This window comes from Sinocyclocheilus grahami, unplaced genomic scaffold, assembly GCF_001515645.1.
Source record: "Sinocyclocheilus grahami isolate Dianchi unplaced genomic scaffold, SAMN03320097.WGS_v1.1 scaffold602.1, whole genome shotgun sequence".
Taxonomy (NCBI): domain Eukaryota; kingdom Metazoa; phylum Chordata; class Actinopteri; order Cypriniformes; family Cyprinidae; genus Sinocyclocheilus; species Sinocyclocheilus grahami.
The window spans coordinates 457,613-478,267 of NW_015505781.1; the positions used below are offsets into that span (position 1 = coordinate 457,613).

The window sequence follows — 20,655 nt, forward strand, 5'->3', positions numbered from 1 at the left end:
GTAGCATATACAATACCTTCAAAAGTTTAGGGTTGGTAAGATTTTTTATGTTTCTGAAAGTCTCTTGTGTTTTTGATGCTGCATTTATTTGATCAAAAATACAGTAAAAAGTGTATCATTGTGAAATATTATTACAATTTAAAAATAAATGTATTATAATTTTATAAAATAGCTGTTTTCTATATTAATTAATATATTAACATATTATATATTATATATATTGTTTTCTATTTTAAAAGTGTAAAATATATTCATTTTCAAATTTAATATATTTAATAATTTATTCCTATGACCACAAAGCTGAATTTCCAGCAGCCATTACTCCAGTCTTCAGTGTCACATGATCCTTCAGAAATCACTCAAATATACTGATTTCATATTATTATTAATGATCAAAACAGTTGTACTGCAGGTACTTACACATCATATTTGTTTGTGGAAACCATAGTTGCATAATAAGGATGCAATTGAATGCATCCTTGCTCAGTTAAAACTCCTTACGAAAAAAAATCTTAATGACCCTAAAACTTTTAGTATTTGCTTTAAACAATATTCTTGCTGAATTTGTCGGATTTGGGGAAATCACCTGCGCACAGTCTTCTTGTGTGCTCTTTAATATAGTTTGTCCCTATAAGCTTTGTAAATATCAGAGTTTTTTATTAGTAAAGAGGTAAACAAGCATATTGGCATTAACCAGATGCTGCACTGTTTGACCCGTGTCCTCTGTTTGTTTGCTTAAGCTCTTGTCTGAACATGATAGCACACAACTCTCCTCTCACCCTGTACTTCTGCTGTATGTCTTTTGTAGGATAACGACTATCGTATGTTTGGAGTGAAACATACTTAGAATATGTTACCATCTAGTAGCCCAGTGCTTTTGAAACGTTTGTATATCAGTTTATGTATACAAGAACAATCCACTTGAAAGGGATAGCTGTACAGTCGCAGTGGTGCTTTGTCTTGTGGTTGCCTCCGAGTCTATGTGGACGTCTGTGTATGCGTGTCTGCGCATCTGTTTGCGTCTGCATGTGTGTGCTGCTCTGCCGGTCTTAACCACTAACCAGTGGTCACTACAGAAGCATGGCTTGGATATTTAAAGCAGGACAGTAGATGTTTTGAACTTGGCTTTTGGGTTGCTGGGACACAGCTGGGTAACCTTGTCTGGCCTGGGGTCTATTGTATGAGGGTAAGGGTGAGGTCTGTCAACTGACCCCCTCTCCTCACTGTCTCGAATGCACAAAAGTACCACTTGTTAGTGTGACCCTGCTGTCCACATTCAAGGTCTACAGCCATCAAATATAGCCATTGTGCCGACTACAGGCTAACACAGGGCACAGTGTGGAGTTGATGTAGGCCACAACTCTGGAAACAAGAGTCGAAGAGAGTCAAACGACACAAATGGCCTCAGTTTGAATGGTCTAATAGAGAGTAGTCAAGTCTTTTTTCCTTTCTCCCTTAGTTACCTCTTGATTCTTAATGCTATTCACAAGAGTATAAAAACTGAATACATTTATTCAGCAAGAATGCATTACATTAATCAAAGGAGAAAAGTAAAAAAAAAAAAAAGATGTTTCAAATAAATGCCGTCTTTTGAACTTTCTAATGATCAAAGATTCCTGACAAAAATGTATCATCATTTCCACAAAATAAAAAGCAACTGTTTTGCAACATTGATAATAATACGAAATTTTACTTTAGCACCGAATCAGCATATTATTAGTATGATTTCTGAAAGATCACGTGACACTGAAGACTTCAGCTGTGCCATCACAGGAATAAGTTACATTTTAAAATATAGATAAAAAGAAAACAGTTATTTTAGATTGTAATATTATTCACTTTTTTTATCAAATACATTCAGCCTTGGTGGACATAAAAGGCATAAACATTAAAGAAAAAAATTGAATAGTAGTGTGTCTGTATATATATTTAATATATTTGATTGATTTTTTTCCCCAAGTTACGCTATGTACTGTTGTTTTGCCAGCATGTTGCAGAAAAAGTGTGTCATGGTATGATGTTTGTCACAGACAGTTATTTGTTCGGCTGGCACCCTGGCATTCTCAGACGACCACAAATCCTCTGCCACGTGTATTTATGTATCTGTGACACGTAGGGTTGTGCTATGAGATACGGAGAGGTCAGCCAACACATGAGAAAGTGAAGCGTCCAGTCTTTTTTTACCTCTTAGGTGGAGTCTCATAGCAGAGTTTTTCTTTGTGGTTTTTTTATTGTTAATTTACTGTTTCCGGGCATCTGCTCCTAGCACACCTCTGAAATTCTTTCAGTTGCTAGAACCAGGGCTGGCCTGAAACCTCAACACCGAATCAACAAACACGGACAACAGGATTAAATGAGGCCGTTACACCACAACAAGAAATCAGAGACGTTCCTTCTCGCAGGGAAAGCGAGCATGTACTTAACCACACTAGCCGGTCAGCTTGCTGAGTGGAAACTTAGGCCAAGCCCATTTACAGTTAAGCCTCCTCTGCGGAGCCCCAGAAATAGAATCGCCTTCTTTATCATGTGTACACATCAGGCGATTTGTGTGTGAGGAGGGGACCGCTCGTTTCTGGGCAGCTGTAATTTTAGTACTTCCCCATTGTGAGGGCAATAGCTGGGCCACAAGCGCACAGGGAAGAGACTTGTGTGGCTTTTGCGAGGGAAACGGTGTGCGTCAGAAGATGGACACTGTTGTGGCCTAGCGCACTGGTTTTGGCTCTCGGATGCCTTCTAGAACAAACAACTGTAAAAGTCAGTGAATAGCATGAGAGAAATTAGTTTTGTGCTACTTATTGGCCACCTGAATCCCAGCTGTGCTGCTTCTGATCCATAAATCATGTCGCCGAGGCTCATTCATCAGTGGTGTCTAGCACACGTCCTTAGTTGAACTCGTCATCTCCGTCTGTCTGCTCTCGACGGGTCACTTTAACTCTTGCTTGGTGTTGCTGATCATTAATGACGGTGCATTTGTCAAATGGCTTAAAGCTAAGAAAGTTCAAAATGCACAGATATACACTGAACCTTATATATGGCCCGATTTGTTGAAAGACCTTAAATGAAGATTTCAGTACAAGACATAAGTATACACATATCGAAATTAAGGTTAGACACTTATAATTGAAGTAAATGGAAACAGATTTTTTAAGGATTTAAAAGCAGATATGTTAAGCATATAATTTTATAAAAGCACGAACATTCATTAATCTGTTAAAACTGTGTATTGACCAAGTTTTAGTAAGCCAGTTTTTTCTCACTATAATCATGTCAACATGCATATTGTTATTGTCTTGTGGCTATACTATAAAAAGTTATTTTAATGTTTACAAATTGGCCCCAGTTATTTCCATTGTAAGTTTCTCACTGTAATGACCCTGGTAAAAAAAGTTATATATTTAAAATGCATTTATTTCATACTAAGTATAGTTCAAATCTGTTCACATATTTAGGATTTTAATGTTTACAAATTGGCCCCAGTTATTTCCATTGTAAGTTTCTCACTGTAATGACCCTGGTAAAAAAAAAGTTATATATTTAAAATGCATTTATTTCATACTAAGTATAGTTCAAATCTGTTCACATATTTAGTGACATATTGCTTGAGACTTACTGATATTAAATAATAATTAAACTGTATTTGGAGTACTACTTTTGCACAATGCATATTTCTTAATATTAAACCTAACATGTGTTTTAATGTCACTGTTAATGAGGATTGTATGATCTTTGAATAATATCAGTCTTTAAATACAAGATATTTAAAGTATACTTGCAATAGTTCCACTTTAGGACAATCAAATATACTTCAGTATATCTTTAGTTGGACTTCAGCACTACTTCCGCACAATTGAAGTATGTTAAGTGCAAAATTAGTTGTTCCAAATGTAAAAGTACAACTGCTGGGTATTTATTAAGTACATACATATGTAAATGCATTTGTAATATACTTAGCATGAAATAAATGTATTTAAAATGCCTTTTAGTTCATTTAAAATTTCCCCTACTTTCACTAGGGGAAGATTTTTATAATTACTACTTTTTATATTATTATTATTAGTAGTAGTAGTAGTATTTTAGAGAGAAAAAAAGTTTATCAACATTATGCCACAAGTGCTGTGGATTGAGCTCAACTTGTACTGAACCCCTAATATTAATTTAAGTGTGGGAATATATTTTTATCAAATGCATGGGATCAAATGCGGTGTTATTTCCTCATCTCCACTGTGAACAATGAAGTGTAGCTGTTTAAGTGTTTAGAGAAGAGCTCCAGCCAGCTGTTTTTCGAGCCCTGTACTTCACTATGTATGAGGAGACAGGAAATGTATCAGTGCACATGGCACTAACATCCACCCGCTCACAACATCTCTCACAATCACAGTTACTCTTCCTGGTTCCCAACTCATGTCCTCCTTATTTTCCTTGAATCGTGCAAATTGCGCTTTCAAGACTTCTCATTTGAAAACAACAAAAACCATCGCCTTCAAATTAAAGAAAAATCACCATGGCGAAATTGCCGAGGACGACATCTGCATCTAGTTTTCCTCTCGAGTGTATGATTGGGAAATTCAGTTATGTCTACCGTATAATTCCTAACCCTCTTTTAAGTGGCAAAAGCCATGCAGCACTCCACATTTTCCCCTTCGAAAGCAAAAAAAAAAAAAAGAGGGATTTGGATTGAAACAAAGACTCTGTACTCTGTATGTTTCCAGTATAATGTACTCCTCTGGTTCTTTGGAGATGATGAAGTCGGGTTAGCAATTGTGGATGAGGAATAAAGATTGCTTGTCTGATCCACTTCTGGTAGTCATAAGTGAAAGCCACATGTGCACACATGTATTTATCATTGATTGCCAAATGATGGCCTCCACTGTCAATACTTAAGGGCCATGGATTTTATGTCATTTATAGAGACTGCTGCTTTGGGAAATGAGATGTGATAGTGGCAACCTTCCCATTGTGCTCCAGACCAGATGGGACTTGGAGTGATCCTTTACAGTTGAAATAAAGGGTCCGGAACTGACTGGAATATCATTCAAAATCCATTTTCTCCCTCATATTGTACATACAAATTTTCCACATGTAACTTGTAAATTAAATGTAATGGATTTAAAGTATTTTTATTCATTCCAAATAAGGAAATAAATTTGTCTAACATGAAGTGTTTGAACAAAAACATCAATGTTCTTGTCAAAAAATAACATTTTTTAAATGATTGTTTTTTAATGAGCTTCCTGATGAAGCTTTTACTGTTTTGCTCTCATTTGACACTAGCTCTTAAAGCACCAACCAATGCCACCTGTCTCTATTCATCAAACACCTGCCTCCTTACCGCAAAACCACGAGAGAAACAAATGAGCCTCATCTCTCTCCTCTCTCTTTCTCTTCATCTACCCACACTCCACATTTTCATCTCTCAACTTTTTTAAAGAGACGTGATGCTGCAACAGTTTGCTCAGAAACAGAAACATTCTCAAGCAATCTGTCATGAATTCGATTTAGCTTAAGACCAAACACCTCATCCTCTTTACATTTAGCTGCACATAGACCTTTGCACTCTTTAGAGAGACTAGACTTAAATCATATTTTTCTCCAAGTTACATTTTTTATACTTTATAGAAAATATTAGCGTAATTAATAACAAATAATGAATAATAATAATGAATTAAACCATTAATCTTACCAGTGATTGTTTTTTGTTTTGTTTTACATTTCTGAGTATAAGATTAATACGATTCATATATTTTTAATCTATATGAAGTATTGAGTTATTACAGATTTGACATCTAATGAGTGATAATGTAATAATTTGGATAAATAAAATACTGTAATGGTATCTCATTTTAATTTCAAAGTGAAAATGTTGCTGTTTTTAAAACATTTTGTCCTACCTTTCAAGAATTTCACGAAAATTACGTAGCTTATCCTTGATAATCAGTTGAACTGGGAACTTGGATCTTTTTACCCAGAGGCCGACAAAAAACATATTTTGAATCATAATGACATATAATGATTCATGAGTGAAAATCATCCGAGCGTGATGGGGTGATTTGGGGAGGCTGAATTAGTCTGGTTTGGTTTGATGGAGGGTGAATGAGAGGGTGTGTTTACCAAGTGCTTGGTACAAATGTGGTGGTGGAGGTGAAAGTTGTGTGAAATGGTGTGGAAACATCGAATTGAAAGAGCACATTCTTGGTGAAAGATGGTTGCAATACTCCAGAACGGATAAAACAGTGTTTAATGGCTGCATGTGGTGAAGGCTCACTGGAACCGTGTGGAGAGCTGCAGACAGGCTTGAACAGAGGCTTCACAGTAGATGGCGGTGGAAATGGTGCATTCTGGTGTAGGCGAGAGAGTCAAATGAAGCTTGCTTAAATTGTGTGGCATGGTGAAAGTCTGATGTACTTAATTTGGTTCTCTTGTGTCTTAACGCCTTTTTCCCTCCCTTTCTGTCTCGCATTAGGAAATGGCTATGGAAACCACCGTAACTCTCCAGGACTTCTGGTGTCCTCCGGAGGCATGAACAAGAGCATGCAGGCCAAGTCCCCTCCACCAGTGAACCTGGGGATGAACAGCCGTAAACCTGACCTACGAGTTCTCATCCCACCCGGGGCCAAGAACAACATGCCCTCTATTGTGAGTCCATCACAGTGTGTTGCATTAAATCTTTCTAAGAGCCCTGATGATACAACCCATGCACCTCAGTTCCTTCATAATCGTCCGTGGTTCTCCTCTCCTTTCTTGTCATTTCCTCTCCAGTAGTTTCATAAACTAAAAAAAATAGGTTAGAGTCCTTCATAATCAGTCTCCTCAGCTTTGGTGTTGTTTAGCAAAGTACTCACCTGTAGGTTCACATAGTCTCATAGGCGGCCATCAGCTTCACTAATTCTGGATTTATCACCCTCCCTTTACTGCCATCAGTCTGAGGATATTGACCTTCTATTGGTAAGTGACACTGTCACTCAAACCCGTGACACGGGGTAATAGACCCGAAGGGCATTTGTCATCCTCATGTGCATAAAAAACGAATAGCGTGCCCTCAGATGTTGTTTAGCTTATTGTTCTTATGCTAATATAGTGCACATGCTGACCTGTAAAAGTCGTGTTAGTGAATAAGGAACATTTACACAGCCAAGCTCCAGAGTGACATCTAGTGGTCATAAGAGCCTCATTTTCAGGTCTTATTGACCTCTCCATCTCCACCTCTGCTTTTCTTAATCTCTATCACATCATTCAGTCATCATGCCAGCACCACAAAAGAGGGAAAAAACACCTCCAACCCCTCTGTTGCCTTGGAGACCTTGAGTTTCTATAGCGACCAGTGCCCTATGAGAGATTGTAAATCATAGGTTGAGAGGCTTCAGTGGTGCTTCATGTCAAGGGATTATTTTTTCGTTCATTATTTGGGGGGGGGGGGGGGGGGGGGGGGGCTGTGCATGTATGAATTACCACTGTTTTGCCGCGTTTTTGGTTAAGTTATGGGGGAGTGGGAATTTCAGGAAGAAAAAAACTCTCCTGCTGAAGGAAAGAAAAATTAAATTAAGAGCCATGTTACTTCAGTCTGATGACATTTTAGCCTAGGATTTGCAGTTGTTGTTCAGTATTAAAAGAAGAAAAAGAGAAAAAAAATTGTATGATACACTTGCTTATATTTTCATATCAAAAAGGAATACAATGCAAAGCATTTTTGTGGCTTTTTGTAGTTTATAAGAGCCAGAATGTGTTTTGATAGCTTTGCTTATATGAGAAATGATAGTAAAAGGATGAGAAACCTTGGGCTTTTCAAACCGTAAGCCATGGAATCTAAGACAGTGAACCCTTGCTTTGCTCAATGTTTTTTTCTCTCTTTCACTCTCTTTGTAGAAGTTTTGTTTTTAAACGTGTATTTCTAAGTATATTGAATAATAATATTAAGAATCTTTAAAAAAAAAAAAATCTGTGAAATTAACATGCTTGTGTATAGCTTTCTAATATATGAATATATATGATAAACAAATTATGGTCATAACGTTTTCCCCATTGTGGGGATGTGCAGTTGCACACGTTTAATCGTCTTTCTTTTCCCCTTCTTTTTTCCTTCACCGGACTGAGTCTTTAAGGGGCAAATGCATTTAGAATGATGCTTTCAAATTTAAGTCGCACTCATAAATATGCCCCCTTTTTTAATAAGCACAAGGTATCCACTTTGGTCTGGAGTATTCACAACATTTTCCAGTGTCACATTAATAGACATTGCACTGAAGATTTTATAATATGAGACAGCACAGTCATAGATACCTCATGACTGCTTGTATCATCATTTAGTGGATTGTGACTAGTTTTGTTCAGTTGATATACATATCTATCATTGTGCATTCTGTGATTTTGACAGGACATATGTTAGTCTGTTTTTCTACCAAAGACAAAAAGTGATGTTATGTTTGCCGATCTATTATCCTTTCTGGGGTTTGAGACCATTGTGTTTCTTCACAAGTTGTTCATGCTAGTGGCTGGTACCTCTGACTCATCCTCCCAGTGCCTCAGATTACCTTTCAACCAGTTGGTCTTGTTGAGAATTGGGAACATTCTCCTCTAACTAACAAGTGTGTACAGTATTGTGAAAAATGCCATTGTTTGTTATATAGATTTCAACTGTCCATATATGACTCTCCGGTTATTTTTCGCTCTCTTTTTTTTAATAGATTTTTTTTTTTTGGTTGACCTTTTTGTTTCTCTCTCTCTATCGAGTGTTGTTTCCATTAAGTATATAAATATCAAAATAAAAAAAAATGCTGAAAAATTCTGTAGTAACAAATGTAGCTTGTATAAACCTACAGCTAACCAGGAGAAAGAGGCTTTCAGCGGCACAAGCTGGACTTTGTCGCCACTTGAAGACAAGATGTCATTAAATTAAACCACATCTCTGTATCTCAAGGGACTTGATTCAGCTGTATGTAGTATAAAAATTAATGTATGGAATAAAAATTGTTTCTCCTGCTGGGACTAAAAAAAAGGTATTTGTATTTTGCAGAGAATTCAGTAAAGTTACTGGCTTTCTTAGTTACACAGACGTCCTGGTGTGATTTTTATTGTGTTCTGTCCCTCAACTTGACTGCAAGATATCTGTGTGAACACGTATTTAGCCAGTATCTCTCAACCAAACATGTTTCCACTCAAAATGGTTAATCGCAGAAGCATCAGTACATTATTATTATGGTCATCATATGTCTTCAAATATGCACAAGGCTTTACCATTCATGGTTTGTAGCTATGCACCTCAGAAGCTGTGATAGTCAACTAACACTTAGTCTGACTGAATGAAATATTAAATCATATTCATCGTACATTCACACATTACAGCCTCTCAGAACAGTTTTGTAAAATTGGATCCTGTTTCTTAAAAGATACCATTGAAATAACTACCCCAAGATATCATACGAATATCTATTCAGTTTGTTCAGCCAATCAGAAGGCTTTCAGGCGCTTTTCTGTCGCGTGCACAGCGGCCAGTCCATATATGGAGCCGGAAGCTGGACTTGGCACATTTTCTTGAGTTTAGAAGGTGTAAAACGTTCAGATTTCTCACCTGTCAACAACGTCCTACACAGCCAAACCTCCTAAAAAGCACAGTAGAATAAAGCAAGGATACCATAAACAGGAAGAAAACAGTTGGACATCGGTACAGCTTCTTGTGTTCTTCTGAGGGAGGTAAGAGCTTCAAAACGGTTATGAACAAATTCGGAGTTTGCTTTGCTTCCGCATATTGTTTGGTCGCCATGGTTATTCCGAAGTGGTAGGATTGTGAAAGTACATGTTTAATCTGAGGTTCTTCTGATGAACATACAAGTAACATCGCTCACACCACCTGAACATCCCTCAGATAACAACAACCCCTGAGCAGGAGTTTCTTCTTGTATCCCTTGAAAATATGTTTAGCTCCAGAATGCTAATCAAATATTTGTTCTTCCATTCCAACCAAAGAGCTAAGTAGGCTGGTATTAGGGCTAACAGTAGTAACATGTGTACGCGTTATGGTCTAAACTATCGACCTTTGAATGTGTGCGTTGGTTTATTCATTGCCTTTATAAACAATGTAAAAGGATTTCAGGAAAATGTAAGACCTAAGATTATTTATTACATTGTTGTAGAAACAGTAAAGGCTGTTGAAGAGGCAATGAATCCTTCTGGCCACAAGATGTCACCATTGTTCAATGGTTAAAAGATTTTTGCCTTCATTTATTTCATTCACCCGCTTCTACGGTGAAACTGAGATTACAGAACTAATGTCTGTCAAATGCGTTAACTGCACAAATTCTACATATTCATACTCTTTGATTAGACATCAATTTTGTAGGCTATTTGTGTGATGTGCCTAATTTAATCAGTTTTTGTACTGATGAGTGCATTTTAAGCTATTTCTAGCTGTCTGCTGACATTATTTGCTATTGGCCTGCCCTGTACATAAAATGTAACATTTTAATGTTTAAAATAGGCCACTTTCATCACATAGATTCTGGTCACCTGTAAAGAGAATTTTGTATTTCATTTGTATTTTTCCCCAGATCTGAGAACATCATGAAGTTGTCACATATAGGCTATAGGCTAGTATGTAAATGATGCTCCTAAGTGTTCTCTAACTTTGATATGCATCATTCAAATAAATATTGTAGCCCTATATAAAACTAAAATGTAAGTATTTTGCCTGTGATGACCAAAAAGACAAGTCACAACAAAGAGATTATTTCAACGTTTAATCAACAGATTATTTTCCACTCCTTCAGATGTTGCACAGAAGATATGATCTCTCCTTTGAGTGACACGTTCACAGATCTTTCAGAAATACATTATATATGAACACAACAAACGAAAGAAAGAGAATCACTGCATGAATTTGCCGTCTAAATTTAGTGCAACTGAAATCTTGGATCCTGTAATAACGATTAATGATTGCGAACCAAATGGACAATTAACAAGTGAACAGATATTTTATCAAAAAGTGTGTAAATGTCATAAATACCATTAAATATATCCAACACTGTGAAACTTTTCACGATAAAACAAATCAAATCAAAAGCTCGTATGGGCATAGCTATAATCATTGCAGTAAACTCATTCTGACGGTATAGCTTTCTGCTAAAAAATGAGCGAAAACAGCAGTGTTTGTTTTATATTTATTTTGTTTTAATTTATTTTTCATTTAATTAATTAGTTTTGTATTTATCATCCATTAGATAGTCTACATGTAATCATCATCGATAAATAGACTATTACATTCGTTGCGGATATTTTGGGGAGAATATCGAAAACTACCAGACGAATATTTTTAGACCCAAAATATGATTTCTCTCTTTCTCCCTCGTTCTTTCTTTCTAAGTAAAATCAATAATAAAAAAGTGCATCGTAATATCTCAAAGGCATTTACTCGTCAATAAGCGTTATAGAAAAGGAGGGCATGCACGGATTTTTTGACAATCATCAAGTGAACATGGTAACTGTAAAGTTTTTTATTAACATGGCATTTTTTTTAAATGAAACCTTGCGCGTTAATACTACTAGGATATATGCTTGAAAGCGGTTATCACAATGTAAAAACAAATCCGTGTAATAGCTAAACATTACGGCTCATGATCTTGAGCACGCATTTATAATATATCGCGTGTGACCTGCGTATTGGCCAGAAGTGGCTGCGACAATGTTTTTTAAATTACATTAAAAAAAAAAGACAATTAATCTTGAAGATGTCTCTTTGCTTCCTGACACATTTCCTAACTGCGTTATGGACTCTGGCTTAAGTACGAATATAAACGACTTTTCCCTCGTGTTTTTTAGTCAACTGCACAGTAGGCTACTGGATATCATTTGCAACAAGACCGACAATACTTAGTCATCACTGATAATTGAGGGTGATCAAAAACATAACGGACTAACAAAGAAATCTACCATAAAGCCAATATTTAGATACATGCTTTCAAAACTGTTGCTGCTAGTATTATTGTGCGTGTCCTACGGGATTTTATTTCCCCCAAATAGAAATGTGTGTAGTCTAACGTGTCTACAAAAATGGAAAGGAACGCAAGGCTCCTATATAATGTAAAGCTTAGCATTTATTTATCAATATTTGATTACGATTTGCTTTTGTAGTCAGTCAATCAGTTTGCTTTTGTTCGTAGATTTATATTAATGGAAGCTTCGAGAGAGAGAAAACTGATGCATAATCAAATACAATTAAAATGATAGATTACTTAATGAATGTATGAATGGTATGTTCAGGTGGAATTATCGCTCTTGTCTCCTGATAAATCGTTCCGTTTGGTTCTGCGGGAGTGCGCCATAGAGCATGACACCACTAGATGGCGCCACGTGTTACAGAAATGCATCACGGTGACTCAAATGTCCTTTCTCACTTCGAATGAATTTCTAGAGAACGAATGGCTGAGGCAATGTTTAGAAATGGCTTGAAATATCATTTAGAATCGAGTTTATTATTGTATTTGCTGTCTTACGCGTTTAGAGGAACTGGCCACGAGGTTATGTGTCCTACACGGAAAAATAAAGACGTAGTCTAGCCTAGGAAAAACTCAAGTTTATTAACACTATAAAACATTGTAAATACCCACCGTTTCATCTCAATTCTCTGTTAATCGTATGTGTGCACTGCATTATTCGGCACAGCTAAACAATAGAAAGAAAGCACGAATGTCTTTGTATTGAATTACCTGGAAACCAGCCTCCCTCCTCTCTCTCACTCCCTCTCCACCACTCTTTCTCTCTCTATCATACGTTTAACTCACTTAAACAACAAGTCTCTCCATATATTTTATAACCTATCTGATGTGATATTAATGATTGTGAAAAGAACCACGAGAGAGATAAAGGAGAGGAGAAATAGAAATAAGCCATATGGCTCGTTCTCGTTATTTACACGCGTAATTAAAGATGCTGGATTACAGATCTATTTTCTGATGCAATAAGTGACCATTTAAGACAATTTGTTGCCTTTATTTTTCCTTTTACTGTATTTGTTTATCTATATCGATAATAAGAGTAATTCTATTTTCAATCTAATAACAGTATATATAGGCCTACAGGTATCCTGTTCAAGATACGCAAAAACAAAAATCAGTAGTTTTTTTACGTTTAATCTAAAGTAGCCTAACGGTTATTGACTATAAAATGTGTGAAAGAGTCAGTGAATAGGCTACAAAAATCCTACAATTGCCAATTCCTCTCACTGAAACGTCTTTATTTCATGAGCCTCGAAAACATGCTCAAAGTTATTAAGACACTTTTGGATTAGGCTTTAAGGGTGTCTTCAGGAATTGCCTGAAATCTCTTTTCATCTTTTCAAGTCGAAATATGACTAAATATGCACCCTACATTAACGTTATACTAACTATAGATTAGGTTGCTTAATTGGTCCAGAAGACCAATCAATGGCAAAAAATGCTTAGCATTTAATGCAAAATAACATAAGAATATCATGAAAATACATTAAGATTTGAAGATAGCTAATAGAATTCATTCTCCAATTAGGCTATACAGAAACAGTTTTATATGCTTTATATTATAATTCAGGACGTTGTGGTGAGTCATTGTCTCCCATTATATTTATAGGAGCTGTGGGAAAGTTTGAAATCATTTTCTCTATAGGTTTTTAATATGCATAAGTATGGTAATCGCGGTCCTGCTGTGTTGCAAACAGGCGCAGCAGATCACACATGTGCTACACAACTTCGGACCATACGAAGTCGCCGAGTCCAAGTAAGTCCTGTTTTTCTCATTGTCTGTTCGTATAAAGAGATATAGCAGGGCTGTCTGAAGTTTAATGCGGAAAACATGCGAGCACAGGACAGCACGTGTGTTGACCCATTGGGAGTAAATCTTTACGCGTGTGCCCGTCTGACCACTTCTATTGGGTGCCAGATCAGTTGAGCAAAGGTTCACAAGATGAAGATCAGACGCTTTACGAGTAGGAACTATGAAGAAGAGATGCCTAAGATTGCGCAAAAAGTTCTGGAAAAGAGTGGACTCGAAAGTAAACGCAATTATATTAATAGGAAGTGGATATTAGGCCTAATTATGACTTTAGCGGTAAGTTTTGAAGTAGATGATGTTTGTGTCAATGGCAAGTTCAAAGCAATAGATTTCGTTTGTCAATTAATTTTCTAAGCATTTGCCTTATGATTTCAGCTTTTCTTTGTTTAGACTACTAGCAGACTATTTGTCCATGTGGGTTAAGACAGCTAAAGAGAACTAAAGATGTGATGCTCATTTTTGAATTACTATGTAATAATTTACAAAATATTCATTTTTGTTTCTCTAATAATAATGTGTTAATGTGTGAAATTTTGTTTTACTCATTTTTGTTCGTAGACGACTTCAAATTGCATGCAAATGTTTGCTTTGTCTAGTAGCTAACTAGTATCTTTTAACCGACTATTTCTGAAGGAGAGATGCTCTAACTTAATGATATGCTAATGTAACACAATGCTCTTTGTGCCTTTTTGTTTGAGCCGCTCAAATGTCTTTGCTCGCTTATAATGCTTTTGAATATCTACTGGTATTTTATAATATTTCTATTGACGGATCCTAAAGAAGGAATTAGAAACAAAAAAAGGTTAAGTATTGTTTAACTTTCTTTAAATGGATGAAATTAAACAATAATGGAGACAATGCTGTAGCCTATGCAATAAAAATCCGCATCGCGAAGAGCCAAAGGCGCATGCAATTAAATGGAATCAAGACAACGCAGCCACCGTCAATGCAAAGGAAATTCAAATATACCTTTTAAATATGCATCAATATTACAAATAATACACACGCAAGGACCAACTGCGGTGAAGATGTAAGAATGGCCGAGCAGGAGTCTCATTATGCATGATGGGCGACTTCCCTGGCAATGAGTCTCCGCTTCTTTGCTGCATATGGTCCAGTTTCACGGTCAAGAAAGGTTCTTCCTTTCAATAAAAAACAGCAACTTACATATTCTTCCGAAAACGAAAAGAGCCACCTCGAAGCCGATGAGGGCAAATTACTCCGACCGCTGAAAGAAAGGCTATGTTGGGGGATTTGCATATTTGATGCGCTAATTTCCCTGATGTATTTAAATATGGCTGCACGTAGCCGAGAGCTTTGCTACGTCATCGGACGTGACCTCGTTGTGAAATCTGAACGTGAATTCGTTTTAGTCAAACTCGAGTGAGAACAGTGAAGGAATAAGAATTAGGCAACATTATTTAGAAATGGTCAGAATCTTAAATTAAGAAATGTCGTTTCAAAATCTGAACTTGATCATTAAAGAAAAAAACTTGCTATAATGACAATAATTATAATAATAATTCATGATTATGTTATATAAATATGTGTGGTGTGCATGGATTAAGGTTTTGGGGTGGGTCTGACCCCCTTAATTAATGAAGCCGTATCATTGAATGTCAAAGCAAAAGGTCTGGCATAAGGTCTCACAAGTGAATATTCTTTGTTATATACGTATGTGTTTCAAACTTAGAAGTAAATCAGTGCGCGTATTCAGATATAATGCTGGCCCACAGCAATCTCAGTCGCCAGAGGAGGTAACTATAGCAACGGTATTCAGCATTTTTTTTTTGTTCGGATCATCATCGGATAGGACATTGACAAAGCATAATATTATTATTTATTACTTCATTACAAATTTGCATAGTCTATCAAAAGATGCATTATTTAAAAAAAATAGTTGCACTAATTGTAACTATAGAAGCGCCAAAAGAGAACTGATTGTATGATTCGTAGACTACAAATATTATTGCGTGTAGCCTATAGGCCTGTGCATTCATGGCACGAGGTAGATGTAATACGAGGCCCTATTCTGTGCCTGCGTGAGGTTATGGTGAGTTTAAATAGTACCAATTTCACTTTTCTCTCTTTTTTTTCTTCACAAGCTGTTACGTATCAGTGTGTAAGTTTTCCCCGAGCTGATGATGTCCTCTCAGTGTCAGATGGCCATTGCTTTCCGTCAGTCAAAACGTGTTGGGCAGAAGCGCTCGGAGCAAATGCATTACCGCAGTCAATCCGTAACCTGGTCTGGGAACTTGGGGCTAGTCCACGCCAATAGAGGAACAATGCCTCCTCAGTTCAAGTCCAACAAAAGACCTGGCGAACTTGTTTGAATTTCAGAGCACGTCCTTTCTTTCACAGAGAGGACTGCCCCCTCCCGAACACCCTTCATGAAAAAAATAAAAGGAATGAGGGGAGAAGGGGGGGGGACATGCCGACCTTCTCTGCTCAACAGTGCACTTTTCTATTTGGTGCTGCAGACAAATAGGTTATGGGAAACTTCTCAACCCCTCCTCTCTCTCTCTCTCCCTCTCACTGGCTCTCGCTTATACGGTAGCTGTCGTTCTCGTGCGCTTGGACTGTGCTCTTGAGAGAATCAGAGCCGCTGAGGCACGCGTAATGAACTGCGTATTAGCGGCAATTTTAAACCGAAAGCTGCCCGTGCACGCCGGCTTCATACCTACAGCAGGAGTTGCATCTGGTCACGTCGACTTCGGCATAATTATAAAAAAACCTTTGCTCAAGTGAGTACATCTGGAAACACTTCTCCTTTTTCTTTCTTTTTTTGTGGCCATTAAGAATAATACAGTGCTATAGTTGCATTACAGATTTTGACGAAAGAAATTTCACAATTGTACATTGGAGTTTATTTTCGATATATTAAAGCTAGATTGTGGAACAATGTCATAGATGTTACCATAGTTTGAACTGGTCTAACACTAAGCACTTGTCTCAAGGCCAACTTCTCATGCAGTGATAATACAAGGTGACAAAGTCTCACAACTTGTCAATATGCGCAAGGGAATTGAATTTTGCATTTTGGAACAGAAGTATTCATGTTGTGCTGCTTAGACAGTGATTTTGATTGCAGGTCATGCATCAAACACACCTTTATCTTCTATCACACAAATTTTTGTGAGATGTTATGTGAGCTGTCATTGATTCTAATTTAATAACTGTTATGTTGATCAAACCTCCTTATGATTTTAGACAGAAGACATATTTTTGTTGTTTCAGGAAAGACAATCAACTTTCACGTGTGTTAATAATGTATTTTTTTTCTTTATTCATAATATGTGACAATGCTTAGACTAGCTTCATGTGAGCATGTGAGTCAAATGTTTTATTCACTCTTACTGATTTTAGCAGTGCTCTGAGATTGTTATTTGTATTTGGCTATGCTCTATAAGGCCTGAATGAGGGAGATGTTTTCCAACTTAATCAAGCTATTATTTGTCTTAATAGATATGAACTGTTGATGACATTATTCACCTAAACCAATGCAGTCAGAAAACCATCATATCAGATTAATGATAGCTGTCTTTTGACCTGGATGTGGCCAAAATTAGAGACCTATAAGGCAAGAGTTCCATTATTTGTGTATGTTACAGGCCTACAGAACACCTTGTGTGCTGACATCTGTTTGTGATGTTTCAGATAGTCTACACAGTTAATGACAGAATGGAAATGAATTGAAGACACATTGTATAAGATACGTGATATAAATCATTTTATTGGGAATGTTTTTCAACTTTACGATCACACGCATACACACAGACAGAGAGAGAGAGAGTTGTGCTGTGAGTCCCACATTCTGAAACCCACACAGATGCTGGAAAGTCAGCATCACGTTTTGATTGATAGGTTTGTTATCAACTTACTGCACTCAATTACAGTTCTCACGGGACAGGAGGTAGGCATGAGTATGTAATCAATTTAAAAATAAGGTTCTGATATCAGTGGTCAGAATATAAGGGCATCCACATGTACTAGCAATGGAAACCACCTTACTCTGTCTAGAGAGCAGCTGCTATACATACCTTTGCGTGTTGACTGTCGATGCCAGAGGGAACAATCGCAAGATTCCTCTTGTCGCCGGCGAGCATTCCCATGTATTCAGTCGCACTAAAATCTAAAATCCTCGTGAGCGAGGGTGATTGGCGTTGCCTTTCAAATATTTCCATCAAGCATGCTCGTCGTTGAAAATACGTTGTGCGTTCAGCAAAAGTGCGTAAGGATCGCCGCTTCAACCTGCACGAGGGATGCAAACGCACTCTGGAGATTTCTAATGACATCATCATTATCATCATCATCATCATCGCCTTGCACTCTCGTGGTCCGAGACCTTTGACCTTCTCTGGCTGGTCCATATTTTGGTACTGGAAGCCCGTCCCCCCCGCTTACCCCTTCCGCCCCCCGCACCCCACTCCTCGAGATGTGGCCCTGTTCCCTCTCTCAGACCGCTGGCAGCAGCAACACAATCCTCCTCTCGTCTCTCTCATAGCAGCTCTCAGGGATCTGTGGCATTACCGATCTCCTCCGTCCACGGACAACCTGCCACCACTCGGCCAAAAATAAGAGAGAGATCTCTCCATTCAGTGCCGTAACAAACGCGATGTTATTTCCGTATGCACTTTTTTCCTCTGGAATCGGATTTTCCTTTGTATAATCTCGCTGCTGGTTCCGTGGGATATCTATCGTTGCTGCCACGATTTAATAGAGCCAAAGGAGCCTTTTGTGAGATCGGGAGGCAATTTGCAATGCAAATGATGGCCTGTGCGAGGATGACTGCTTCTTATTCGACAGGCTCCCTCACTCCAACTCTCATATTGTTTTAACGTTAACTGCTCCGATGTCAAATGGATTATAGCTTCCGTTTTGAATCTCATTACCCTGTGAAGAAACTGTCATTTATTTTTGTTGCGAGCATACCTACTTTTAAGAACTACAAATGACAGTTGTGAAGTCCCGTGCTTGTTTTTTATTGTTTTAGCAACTTCTTCACTTGGATTTATTCTTGCACTCAAGACACGGAGGTATCCGGGGATTACTCTTGTGGAATTGAAGCGAGTTGTTATCTTTGGTTATCTAGCTGTATGAGTATGTTGCACTTCATAAAGCTAGATAACCGAAAGTAAAAACTGCCTCCTGGCTCATCGAAAACTCTGGATGCCTAATGACACGAAGATACATTTACAAAAATGTCATTACCTTTGGAGAACTGTTAGCTAGACGCATTGCCAAACAAGAATGAGGGTTTTATTGATTTGGGTTTCATTTGGTGTTAAGTTGCTGTGAAAAGTATGCATTTTCTACTTAAAGTTGCGCGCAAAAAAAATGTAAACGTTAACGCAAGCAAACAAAAAAAAATCAGCTTCGTTTTTCCTTAAGGGAATATTGTTTTACGCAGCGTACTAAATTAATAGACTCGCAGAGATTAATTTAATAATACGCGAGTTTGTATGATCTCGCCAATACACTGAAAACTGACACGTGAAGAGAGAGGAAGCCACGTGCTCACTATTTATTTCAGCTCGGTCGCCTTTGGCCAGGAAACGGCGCTGGCATCCCAAACAGAAATAATTAGGACATATAGAGAGAGCTGACAAAAATGAAAAGGGGTGGGCACATGGGGAGCGAGGGGGTCGGTCCTCCTTAATTGATTCCGTTAAACGGAGCGCAGTAGATGTGAACGACTGGACGCTCCCATTCCCACGCTCGAGGGCAAGTGGTAATGCCACGGCCCTATCCAGAATATGACAGACAGCGCCGGCGGGCTGGGGGGGCTGGGGGCGACATGGGTCATGAAAAGATGTCAAGTGCACCCAACTCATCTGCATCCCTTTAGAAAGTGGCGACCGTTCCCAGCCTCAGCAGGCGCGGGCCCCAAAGCAGAAACAGTAGCCTAACGGCTGTGAATATATCACAGGCATGATGATAGCTATATACGCCTCTGCTACTAAGGTGAATTGTTTGTAAGTGTGGGAATAAGGCGTGTGTATGTAAAATAAGTGGCGTATTGAGCTTGAAGTTTTGAAGCATAGCTTTGCTGCAGCTCTGCCTTAGACCGCGTTGAAACATGACATCACCACTATTGTCCTCAAAGCGCTTGCATTTGAACTTGACAAGTGTGAGATTTTTTTTCTTCTGGCTTAACGCCCTCTCATTATACCGTATTTATTCTTTGCAGTAGACTTTTAATATAGGTCTACTCTATTATGAATTTATTCAGAGTATTTTTGAAATAAATACAGTATTTGAGAGGCCTACAAGGCAAGTTAGTTGCAGATTAAAATAGACATTTTATAGGCTTAATAAACCTTAAACCATATTCTGTCTTAAACCATTTACCTTTCAGTAACACTATCAAGGAACTAAACACTTACACAGTGCAATTGTAATTTTATTTAAAATGTTAGTCTTAAGAAATAGCCCAGAGCTTTAAAAACATTTTTTAACTAAATCATTATTTTAATATCTAGCCAACAGAATTTATAAAAGAAATAAATGCATTACAGTATGTTGCTATTATTATTGTTGTATTTGTAGTAGTAGTTGTTGTTGTTGTTTTCCCCAAAATGATGATGTATTGAAAAAGAAAATATATATAGCTTTGTTTAAATGCCAAAACTAAAGTAGTTTTAATCCCAAGCCCTTTTCTGTGAATGCCTGTAATAGTAGGGCCTTATGTGTTGTAAATAAGAAAAAAAGAAGTAACGTGATATTGTCAGGCTATTACCAGAATCCACTGTGAAAAGACATTGACACCTTGCCTTTTGAGTACAAGACAGCAATGGTGTTAAAAACAAAAACCTGATTTTTACTTACGTCATTCTAAATTAATTTGGCATGTTCTCCTTTTTT

The 20,655-nt window shown here is 37.5% G+C and overlaps 1 protein-coding gene and 1 long non-coding RNA gene across 5 annotated transcripts in view; both read left to right on the forward strand.

The window, feature by feature from the left end:
- Nucleotides 1-7,790, forward strand: part of mef2cb (myocyte enhancer factor 2cb) — a 67,086-nt gene extending 59,296 nt beyond the window's left edge. The window contains exons 8-10 of the mRNA XM_016240845.1: nucleotides 6,461-6,633; nucleotides 6,919-6,942; nucleotides 7,701-7,790. Of these exons, the coding sequence (XP_016096331.1) occupies nucleotides 6,461-6,633; nucleotides 6,919-6,942; nucleotides 7,701-7,790 (287 nt within the window). The remainder of the gene's footprint in view (nucleotides 1-6,460; nucleotides 6,634-6,918; nucleotides 6,943-7,700) is intronic.
- A 1,716-nt stretch (nucleotides 7,791-9,506) lies between these two features.
- The window catches only part of LOC107557436 (uncharacterized), a 45,085-nt gene continuing 33,936 nt past the window's right edge, over nucleotides 9,507-20,655 (forward strand). The window contains exons 1-2 of one of the 4 annotated variants that reach the window (XR_001605391.1): nucleotides 9,507-9,684; nucleotides 13,679-13,737. This is a non-coding gene — a long non-coding RNA (uncharacterized lncRNA). Of the gene's footprint in view, nucleotides 9,685-13,155; nucleotides 14,068-16,396; nucleotides 16,536-20,655 lie in introns of those variants that run through there. The other 3 variants (XR_001605389.1, XR_001605390.1, XR_001605392.1) reach the window with 3 other exon arrangements.